Source organism: Coffea arabica, chromosome 5e (assembly GCF_036785885.1).
Source record: "Coffea arabica cultivar ET-39 chromosome 5e, Coffea Arabica ET-39 HiFi, whole genome shotgun sequence".
NCBI classification, from domain to species: Eukaryota; Viridiplantae; Streptophyta; class Magnoliopsida; order Gentianales; family Rubiaceae; genus Coffea; species Coffea arabica.
The window spans coordinates 54,186,095-54,197,294 of record NC_092318.1 but is presented as its reverse complement, the minus strand read 5'-3'; the positions used below and the strand labels follow the sequence as shown (position 1 = coordinate 54,197,294).

Below are 11,200 nucleotides of genomic sequence, written 5' to 3'. Positions count from 1 at the left end.
TCATCCTTGTCAACTGACCTGATATGTATTGACAATAATATATAACTAAACTAAAATGCCAGTTGGATTACACTTCTTGAAAAGTTTTTGGGAAATGATTACTATAACACTTTTTTTTAAGGTGTGATATATGCGAGATAAAAAATAATTTAAAAAAATATAAAAAATTTTCACAAAAATTAACAATCCAAATAAGGACTAAGCCAGTGGTTAAGTATTGTAGAAGTCAACATGTGTTGGCTCACTTAATAAGAAAGGACAACATCCTTTGAGAAATTGTGTGCTTAAATCTTGCTACTAAGAGAGGATGTGAGAAATGTTTTGGTGAATAATATATAATAAACTATTTTTACAAAATAAAAAAAGGAATAAGTATTGGTAACACTTCATATACAATATGAAATATTCAAGCAATTAAGTTAAACTCTTGCATGACATGACAAGGAACATAGAATTTGTTTGTTTGTTAGGAAATCTAGGTGAGTCGAAAAAAAATTTCACATTATTTACAAATATATTTTAAATTGCTTTTTCAATCTTTAAATTTATTTCTTATATCACAAAAAATAACATCACATAACTAAAGCTCAAATTTAAATTCATACAAAAAATGTTGTCAAATAATCTTGAATTGAGCCCGATTCCAATACAGTTTAAAATAAAGTAGTTAAAGCACGAGAGAAGGTTATATAGGGTAATATAACCAGAAAAAAAAAAGAAAAAAATCGAAAACACAGAAAAGGTAAATGAAAAGAGAAATCTTAATAGTGAATATTTATCCATATCTCACGCATATTCACCATAGTGAAAGGGGAAGAGGGGAAAAAAAGGGGTGAATCATTTTTTGGGAAGGGGGGGGGGGTAATGGTGGTGGTTGGGGTATGGGGACTGTTAAAATGTACAAACAGACCTGCTTTTTGGTGCTGAGAGAAGGAACCTGATGCCCCTTTTTGATGTGTGAGTGGGTGGTGCGTGTTTTCTTCATCAAACTGTACATACAATAATCATACTTCAACAAAACATTTTATATATTTCATATTACTCCTCTTCCCCTCTTCCGCTCCTCCTCCTCCTCCTCCTACTCATCTCTCTCTCTCTCTCCTACTTTTGTTTTCTTCCTCTTTAGTCTCCCTGTGCCCATATTAATATCCCAGATAAGTTTTATTCTCCTTTTCTTTCTTGACCTCATTTTCTTGCTCTCCTCCGTATTTCCAATCAAAAAAAAAAAAGCGCTTTCTTTTCAGGTACCACCATTGAGGTCTGTAGATTCTTGTAGGATGTTCTCTAGATTTCTCTGATCTGTTTTTTTCTCACTTCTCTCTCTTGTTTGCGCTTCATACATATTTTTGTTGTTCCAAAATTTCTTCTTTTTGAGGTTTGGTTTCATCTGGAAAATTTTCGCTGTTGACGTATATGAGTGGAATGGACTTCCATTACTTTACTTTTGCTAAACTCGACTTGGGTTTTGTTGAAGTTTGAAAAGTGAAGCTTCGTGGTGATTTTATGATCGGTGAACTTTGGAAGTCTTGATCAAAGCTAACAAATCTGGTCTATTATTCTGGTGTTTTCGGGAGTTGTACTTTTTGCTACTAAGATTTCGCTGTCTCTGGCAAATGGTATTAGGTGTCTACCTTGTTTACTGTTCACTCTAACTGACTAAAGGTTTGATTTTGCTTTCTGGGCTTTGTTCCTTTTACCTTAAAATCCTATCCTCCAGTTGAATCTAAATCTTCCTCCTGTGACCAAAGATTTGATTTTTATTGTATTTGTGAACCGAGGGTGGGATTGTGGGACTTCTCATTTCTCTTGTTCATTTTCTGGAATCCCCTCATCCCATCTGTAGTCTTTCTTCTCTATTAATACTCTGATACTCTAGTAATCTTGATTTGATTTGAGAGCGGTAAAGTGCTTGGTTGTTTCCCATCTCAAAAAGCTTTAGAAAATTCACACTACTATGTACTTTTGTCTTGGTTTGCCCACATAAAATAACGTCACTGAGGCTCTTCTTGATCTTCGTTTCACCCATTCATTTACATCATCTTTTGCTAGAGGGGCTTGTTGAGTTTCCAAATTTGTTCTTTCCTTGTTCAATCAGGCTCTTGATGATTCAGTTTATGTAGCTTTCCAGCTGCTTCAAGTTTACTACTTTCTAGTCTTCCTCACATAAAATAACGTTTGCCTTTGAAACTTCTGCTGATGGTTTGCAGGGAGAAATGGATGAAGAAAGAAGACATCTTTAGGCGGAGTTGTGGTCGTTGTTGTTCTTTCGATCTTTTATTGCTGCTGCTGGAGGTGGTGGTGGTGGGGTTTAAGTTTGGGATTTTCGTGACAACAATTTCAAAGGGCCTCCTTAGGCTACTGTTATGCTGAAGGCTAAGAAGCTCAAGATATTAAGTTTGAGCTGTGGAGGAGATACTAGTAGTCGTAGTTCTTGTGACTGTTTGCAAGACAGCACAAGAAGGGAGAAGCTTATCAGCAGATGTTATCCGTTGAAAACCCTCCACGAGATCCTTCCCAAATCTCACAACTGAATTCTAGTAGTGATGAGAAGGCTTCTTCTGATAAGCAGCAGCCTCATCCAGTAGATCTGTTGAAATCAGACCTTGATGACCACAACAAAGACATCCACAACCCAACCCCAAAATTCTCCATAAGGTAAAAAATTTCAGCAACTTTTGATTCATCTCCTTTCTTGCTGTTGTCCTATTCCTTTTGTGGTTGTTTCTTTCATGGCCTTGGAGACTTGCTGGAAGAAGGGATCTCTCTTTCGTCGCCTGAGCGTTTCTCTTCTCATGTCAGATCCAAATCCATTTTCTTGTATGGGATTTAAGCCTAAGCAGTTTGTGGCTCCCGGATGGTCCTCCCATTCCATCGATGATGTTTGATGAGCGCTGTTGGGTTGTCCTTGACCAACTGGAGGGAGGGGTGGAGTAAATTTTATTTTCTTCTGATATTTAGATGCAGGCCTTTCTCTGGGGTAAATTTGTACCCTGGATTTCTAGAGGATGAATCTCTTCCTAAACCCTTCTCTAATCCCAGCCAAAGAACGTCTGACTTGTAGTAACATATCATTTTCCTCTTAAACCTCGTCATCCCAAATGGTATTTATCAGATACTAAGCTCGAACATCAGTATCCTTACCATACCTTATCACCACAGTACAATAGTACGTCGTAGCATGTTTCTTATTCCTCCCATGTCAAGAGAGGTTGTTTCTTGATACGTGATGGGTGTCTCTTGTGGAGGTTTCGCTGGTTCATTTGTTCTGGCTATTTGACATATGATATGAAGGTCTCCCAAGCATTGCAGCACTTTAATATCTGCATGTGCTTTGAGGTGGAGATATAATCTATTTCATTGACATGCTTGGATCTGAGTTTTAACAACAATTTTGGGTTGTTGCAGGGATTATGTTTTTAACACCAGGGGCAAAGATATAAAGAACAGTTGGCCATTCTCTCAAGAAAATCTGCAACTTTGTTTGAAGCATGGTGTGACGAACTTGTTACCTCCTTTTCAGTCTTCTGACACACTGAGAAACCCATCGCTTGAGAGTTTCCAAGTTAGTAGCTTTTTGAGTGAGAAGGAAAATACAAGCAATTCGAATGGGGAACCCTCTGGACAATGTGATCGTGTTGTGCTTGTTGACTCCAAGAACGCCGGATGTAACCCAAAACTAGCTGAGGATTGCTCGAATACAAATCCAAGTGGATCTGAAGGAGACAAAGAGTTTCCGTCAACAATTACAAGTCAATCTTGTTCTGCAATTGATTCAGTTCCTACCAACAAGAGTCCTAGCTTGGAATCGGAAACAGATATCTTGCCAGAAGTATCGGTTGCAAAACCTGAGGTAATTTCATCTGCAGAGAATACCAACACACAAGCGCCTGCTAAGAAGTGCAGACTGATAGTCAAATTGAGCAACATAGCAAATTCAAGCACAAAAGAAGATACTGCAGTAAACAACTTTTTGGTTTCTGAAGCGATGGCTTCGAAAATTTGCCCAGTTTGCAAAACTTTCTCATCATCTTCGAATACCACCTTGAATGCCCACATTGATCAATGCCTTTCTGGGGAATCAACAACTAAGCGGACAACAAATTCAAAGGTGATTAAGCATAGGGTAAAGCCCAGGAAGATGAAGTCCATGGTTGAAATCTATGTGACAGCCGCGCCATGTACGTTGGAGGAGCTTGATCGAAGAAATGGGACAAACTGGGCCACAAACTCAATTTTGCCTGCTCAAGAGGTTTCGACCTCTGTTCATCAGAAAAAGGAAGGATCATCTCCCACTAATCTTGAGGAGACTCCTGATGAAGGTGCTGTCTACATTGATGCCAACGGTACAAAGGTTCGAATTTTATCGAAATCCAATGATCCATCAGTGTTCTCGAAGGTACTGAACGGTCAGCTACTGAAGAGATCCATAAATCGAGATAAGGTACATAAACGTCTTTCAGCAAAGAAAAAGAAGAAGCAAAATCAGGTTCAGAAACAGCGCAAGATTCTGAAACACGGCAAAAAGATTTGTCCCCAGTCTCATCATTCTTCTAAGGTACTTCCACTCAGTTTTTGCGCACTTTATTGCCATCTGTAGTACAATTCGTCTAATATGCAACTTTTTTAGCTCGTGTTTTGAAGCACACGTTATCATATTCTTAAAACCTTGTGTGTGATTCTATGCGTGTAAGAATTAGAGTGGAACTTCTTGATCTCATGTGCTAAAACCATGTTCTGTGGTTTGCAATTGTTAGAATTTGGATTTAGGCGTGTTACTGTTATACCTGTATTTCACATTTCATACCTTTCTGTTGTACTTTTCCTGGCAATTGATACAAAAATTTGGGCTATAAGATTTCATTTTTTTTTTTGAACAGGTCAATAAGTATCAAGATAGAAACTTCTCTGAAGAGGAAGGCCTTGAGAAAGTGGAATGCGTAAGACAGCGGATCACAGCTCAGGGTGAGGTCAAATTCAGTAGACCAGACATGATACAAGGGTGGGCATGCTCAAAGCGAACTGGTCTGACCAAGAAGTTCAACGACAGGGATGATCATCAGCATTCTGGAAGTTGGGATGATAGGGACTTGGCACTGGAAAATAATCAGTTGTCCCTATGTGATTCTCGTGTAAAGAAGAGCTTTGAGAGAACTGAAAAAATATGTGAAAATTCGCTTCCTTCTCCTAGTAGCAGCAAACGAATTGATATTTCATCATCTCTTGAGCACAATGAAGATTATAGGGAGCAGCTAAGAAAGAGACCGGGACCTTCTTCAGTGCAGTCTCATGCCTCTCATGACAGGAAGAGGTCTAAGGTGTTGCCGAGATATCCTGACAACAAAGTAAAGCAAACAAGGAGCAACGAACATCATAATCAGGAAGATCTTGTATCATTGCTGAGCAAGAGAAAAATTGAGATGAGTGCAGGTGTAGGTAGAAATGCTGATCATCCTGTTGTTGACCCAAAAGTATCTGCTAAAGCTAGGAGGTTTTCATCATTGAGGAAGAAGCTACCAACTGGTCGGAAATCTATGCCCGCCTCCAAATTTAATTTGAAGGGTAAGTGTTCACCTTCTAAGAAGTTTAGGGATGGGGATAAAATTGAAAGGACTTGCCACATAGAATCTGTTGAGGGAAATGGGGTCTCAAGAATTAGAAAAAGTGGAGGGGGGAGCATGGTATCCAGAAAGGAGGAAACCATGGCTTTGAAGATTTCACATTCAGAGTCAATGTCTTATCATTATGATGCTGGGGATCATGATAGTTCTTTTAAGCTTGCTAGTCTGACAGCAGGTAAATGTGGTGTTGCGGAGTCTGCTGGAAAGGACATTTGTCATGCTCATGCGGAAAAGTTTGATATTGAGCCACCCTCTGAAGTTGCTTCTGGGAGAACATTTATGGATTTTAGAAACTCTTTGGATGCTGGATTCCATGGGCTGGCTGGTTCATCTGATGCACACCATGACTCGCATAGATTTATTGAGGCATACAAGGAAGCTCCTCTTTTTGAAGCTGAAGCTCCAACTACTTCAGCTGAGCCAATTTTGAATGGTGGGCCGGAGATGTTTTCTGTAGCTGAAGTACCCGAGCATATGATTAGGGAGGATGTGCATGTGATGGCGGAGCCAGACTCTAGCGATGGGCATGGGAATTATTTCACTGAGGTTGATCCAATACCCATACCAGGACCCCCAGGATCCTTTTTACCTAGTCCAGGGCATATGGACTCGGAAGATATTCAAGGCAATTCATCATTAACCTCGAGCAGGGTTCAGTCTTCTGATGATCATCAAGAGTTAGTTGACCATTCATCAGATTCTCCTGTTTCTGCAACTTCAACGATCTCAAACTCTAATTTGGCAAGATCTGATTCAAAATCTTCAGGAAAGTTGTCGGTAGGGCATCCTCCTTTTTTGGATGAGATGCGATCTGGTTGCATTTCTGCTGCTAATGGTGATCCTAGTCTGGAAAATTCTTCAGCAGCTCTGAAGCCCAGTGATGCTGGAATACAAAGAGTTAGTCTCGACGAGCTGAAAGTCAGTTCTTCCATCACAGAAAAGGGGGCATTCAGATTTAGTAGTGATCAGCCTTGTTGTTGCTCACGAAAAGAAGGATTCACACAAAATGTTTCTTTGCGCAATCAAGAATCACAACTTTTACGGAGACGTAGCACGGCTGCAGCCATAGTTCCTGCCAGTGGAAAGGAATTGGCTGGTGATATTGACAGAAGTTTGGACAGTTTGAGGTCTGAAATATCATCTATCAGTGGCCTAAGTCCAAGACCTGAGACTGCTGTTAGATCAACTATGGGACATAGTCTTTCGAGAATTTCTGCTGATTCTGATGTTAAGTTCCCGAATCGTGATGACAGTGAATCTTGCTGCCCATCTGCTTCCAATCCTGTTCTCAGGCTCATGGGGAAGAATTTATTGGTTGTCAAGAAGGAGGAAAGCATCTCCCCACAGATTAAACCATGTCAGTTGAGTTCTATGATTAGCCATACAAACCCACCAGTTGTAGCACTTTCAGGAGTCTCTGTTGGCAATGCTCGCATTGATAACCAGCGTATTGGTCATCATATGGTTTCGCAGAGTCCCTTTTATACTGATCAGGCAGAAAGTAGGAAAGAAGTTATGCAACATCCTGAGATGAGGTGGTCTGATGGGTTAGGAAGTCATGATAATAGGGGAATACTTCATTTGTCTCCTCTTGCATCCCAAGCTGCCCTTTCGAGTAGAGGTGCAGTGAGAGGAGGTTTCATGGGAACCTCAATGCATCATGACTATATGGCTGGATGCCACTTGACCATTGAAAAACGTCAACCACTAAACAGACTGGACTCTTCAATCATTTGCGATGCCGATAAATTTGTGGAAAGTTCCAACTTTAGATGGAGGAGTGCAAATACTACTGCAAATGCTATTAAGGAAATCATAGTTATTGATGATACTCCTGAAAATGAGGTTAATTCAACTGTTGCAACTCACAGTGAAGGCATGATACACGGTATGGGATCATGTTCAGGTGGCAAACAAATAATGATGGCCTCAGCATGTGATTCACGGCATGCGAGTAGTTTCCATAGTTATCAGCAATTCGAGCCAGCTACTTTCAACGAATCATCAGTTGATGCGAGTTTCTGGATGCCACCTCCCAGTCCCAGCGGAGTAGAGAAAAGTGCTGTTAAGTGGAATTGGACCCCCGAAGGTTCAAATTCATTGCATGCAAGTCCCTTAGCCTCTGCCGCTCAACAGCGATCTAAACTGTATAGTTCTTCCAACTTTTAGTGGCCTGCAAGGTTCACCAAGTGTAGTCAGTTACATGCAGCAGGTGCTTGGCTGGGAATCAACATGTGCTGAAATATCAAGATCATGTCCCTTGATTGCAGAAGCTTCAGTGATTAGGAAATGCATGGAGTATGGCAGGTTGATGAGAGAACCAGCAATGATGACAGATGAGTTCTTCAATTGGGTTCTACTTTAGTATTCTTGCTAAAAGTTGTAGGAGTACTCAAAAAAAGTTTGATAGGTTTAAGCAGTTTTCTGAGGCTTCTCTGTAGCAACTCTTGAATTTCCCAAAGGCAAATGGCAAATGCACAAGCAACATTTGAATAACGAGTTAACCTAAGCAAACTGAAAAGTTAATGGGAGGTGCATGTTTGCATTTTATGATGCTTCGTCTTCAACCTTTTTGCACGTCTTACCGGATGTGCATCTTTGGCTGTTTTGGGTATTATGACATAGCATCTAATATCAAGCAGGAGATTGTTAGTATAATTGATAATTTCATATTTTTAAAAAGTGATTGAGTTTGCTCCAAGGTTTCCTTCATAGATTTTAGCAAAGATATCATCAAGTGAATATGTCTATATATTGCGTAATAGTTTGTGATGGAGCATCTCATGCATGAAGAGATGATCTCGTGGTAGCAACTTTTTGTCCGTGACAGGTTGCAAAACATGCAGGTTGCAAAACATCGTTTCATTTGTTGCCATCTGCATCTCTAAGTAACTACCGCAAACTTATGAATTCTATTATTCTTCCAGTATAATATGAAATTTCATCAATGCGTCTGCTTAAATTTCATCAAGAGAAAATGGGTTTTGTTATAATAATATACATCTTTTGTTACAATAACATGGTGTAATAACATCATCACTTTAATTCGTTTACAGCATTCTCACTATACTAAACCTAACAAGAAGAGATGCGATCAGACAGTGAGCAAGGAGTGAGTTCGAATCGTGAGGGATTTGGATTGAGAAAATCATGAAAGCTGAGCCTCAAATAAACTCATCCAAGGAGGAGGGAAAGATGGATAGCCGGAAAGGATGAAGGAACCAACCACCTCCTGCATTCTCTGAACTATCTAACACCAGTTGTCCACTGCCACTGCCGATGTGGGCTATGTTTTCTTGAACCTGTGTACGTACGTAGGCACTACTTACTCATGGATTGTATTATTGCACGTAACTGGTTATATATATAGCTATATAGAGTACTACGTAGGAGTAACACATAAGTAGTCTAGTATAGATATTCTAACTCGTGGCCCCTATCGTATCAAATATGGGATTTTTCCACCAACCCGAGGACCCATTTGAGGGATCCATAGAATCACTCATTGTGAGGGATATATATGTATATATATTTATCAGATATTTATTAGGTTTCCTTCCTCTCCTTTCTCTCTTCCTCATGTTTGTTTTTGTCGTTACCAGAAATTTACGTTACAAAGAACAGCCCAAACAAACCTTTCCCCTGATCCTAGCTATAGCATGAAATATAGCCGTTACAGAAAAACATAGAACTGCTACTACTTATATGAGATGTTAGGCTGAGTAGCAATAGCAGCAGTAGCTACTTACTCGTACGGCACCCGCGTGTGTTAGTACTTGGACAAAGTAGTGTGTCTTCTTGAGTCTAAAGAGAGAAGTTGGTCAAAAGTTTTGACAAAAGAGATAAGGGTATCATGCAAAGCTTCAATCATGGCCGCTGGATTTACCATTACCTACATCTCATCTCTTCTCATGTGATAATGATACACTATAGTAGTGTTTTTCTTTTTCTTTTTCTTTTTTTGGCTTCAATTTTTATAGGGCACGATACTATTCTCTTTCTTCCTTGCGGCTCCATCATCATCATCATCATCTTTTTTGTGCTTTTCTTCTCTTAAAACTAACTGCCTTTGTCCGCTAAGACCGTACTGCTGTGGTGTAGAGGTAGAAGCAGAAGTGGTTCAACTCAACCAACTTATTAATTACTAATTAACACAACTACTGATTATAAGACAGCCTTTTGATATAATTTGTTGTTGTTCTGACTTGTAAATGTACTTTTGATAGGTGTGTTTGATAAGGATTGCTTATGCAATGTGTATGGTGGAGTTTGCGGTTAACTGCTTCAAAGAAGGGGAGAGGGACCCAAGCAGTTTGATCATTGATGGAGGCCAAGATTGTTTGGCCCCCAGAGCAAAGCAAAGCAAAACTGGAAGAATGTTCGCTACTAATTTCACTTCCATACTTTTATCATCATCATGTGCATCTATCTATCTCATTAATCCTGATCAAAGCTTTTTACATAAAAATCTTTCAAGTTATTCCTGATTATTAGCAGTTGTGATTTGTCAGGGATGCTGCTGTACGTTTTTTATTTTCCAGCCCCGTATGATACCCTTAAAAGACTAAAATCCTGCGCCGCATTATACAATAATGCGAGTGGGCCACTCTCTCGTCTTTAACCTCATCACTTCACCTTCCTGTTCTTTCCCATTTCCTCCGTCACCACACGGACCGCTGATTGATCATCATTCTACCATTAGAGTAAGGGAAGGAACGTGGCACAGCACATATCTTTATAATCTATATGGATTAAGAAAGGCCCCTGGAAGCCTTGCTTGGATTGCTATTTTCCATAGAAAAATTTCGTCATTTTCCGTGAACACATTTCCCTATTACCTTTTTTCCTCACATACATCAAATCGCTACAGTAATTTTTCCATGAAAAATGACGGAAAATGCAATCCAAACGGGATAGGTTAACTTCTTCATCTTATGATGGATGATGAGTTGAGTTCTTCCTTTTCAGTTAATCTTTTTGAAGCCAAGAGTTTGAGAAGTCCACACAACTTCTTTTTTTTTTTTCCTTCTTCTTTTCCCTTGTTTACTCATTTTGAGAAGTCCACACTTTATGATCACATGGTCATCTGGTATGGTTCTCTTGTCTGTTTTGGCTAAATGGGGAAACTGATAAAAAAAAAAAAAAAACTCTTCAGTTCGATGCGGCTGGGACATGTGTGTGTGTTCCTAAGCGCTGTATATGTTTGAGAAAGAAACAGAGAGCATTCATTGAAAGAGAGCAAGAAATATCAGAAATTAATACACTTGACAGAGAAACGATACCTAAACTTGAAAAATTAACTTAAACTCGAGAGTCGAAGAGTGCCTAAGAGAGGCAATACATACATGTGCTTGTTTCTGTTTTTGCTCACAAACTCATCCTCAACTTTTCTTTGCTTACAAGTTTCTTCCTATCCCATGTTGTATGCTGAGGTATGAACCTCCCGTGGTTAAGCATTTTTCCAGGAAAACGAAATAGAGAGTAGAAAACCTAGGTCTTTAACATATATACGTGTATGTGATTCTAGAGTGAGTGGTCGATTAATTAGTAGCACTAGAATTTATTTTTTTTTTAAAACATAG

At 39.4% G+C, this 11,200-nt stretch overlaps 1 protein-coding gene and 1 long non-coding RNA gene across 4 annotated transcripts; both read left to right on the top strand.

Moving 5' to 3' along the window:
• Nucleotides 1-922: 922 nt before the first annotated feature.
• LOC113688147 (uncharacterized) lies at nucleotides 923-8,171 on the top strand. Of its 3 annotated transcripts, none has more exons than XM_027205828.2 (4): nucleotides 923-1,662; nucleotides 2,208-2,655; nucleotides 3,406-4,555; nucleotides 4,878-8,171. In XM_027205828.2, exons 2-4 carry the CDS (start codon nucleotides 2,480-2,482, stop codon nucleotides 7,785-7,787), a joined length of 4,236 nt encoding a protein of 1,411 aa, XP_027061629.1. In that variant the 5' UTR covers nucleotides 923-1,662; nucleotides 2,208-2,479; the 3' UTR covers nucleotides 7,788-8,171. The 3 variants fall into 3 exon arrangements, with proteins under 3 accessions (XP_027061629.1, XP_027061630.1, XP_027061631.1); XM_027205829.2 differs by having other exon boundaries at nucleotides 1,041-1,258; XM_027205830.2 differs by having other exon boundaries at nucleotides 1,071-1,244.
• A 614-nt stretch (nucleotides 8,172-8,785) lies between these two features.
• LOC140006803 (uncharacterized) lies at nucleotides 8,786-10,055 on the top strand. The gene is made up of 2 exons (XR_011814630.1): nucleotides 8,786-8,924; nucleotides 9,845-10,055. It is a non-coding gene; the product is annotated as an uncharacterized lncRNA (long non-coding RNA).
• The last annotated feature ends 1,145 nt before the right edge of the window (nucleotides 10,056-11,200 follow it).

Bases quoted from the DNA above. Each gene is read 5' to 3' on its own strand.
- LOC113688147 (XM_027205828.2), top strand. From the start codon at position 2,480: ATGTTATCCGTTGAAAACCCTCCACGAGATCCTTCCCAAATCTCACAA. The intron at 2,656-3,405 runs GTAAAAAATTTC...GGGTTGTTGCAG, and splicing joins ACCCCAAAATTCTCCATAAG to GGATTATGTTTTTAACACCA. The intron at 4,556-4,877 runs GTACTTCCACTC...TTTTTTGAACAG, and splicing joins AGTCTCATCATTCTTCTAAG to GTCAATAAGTATCAAGATAG.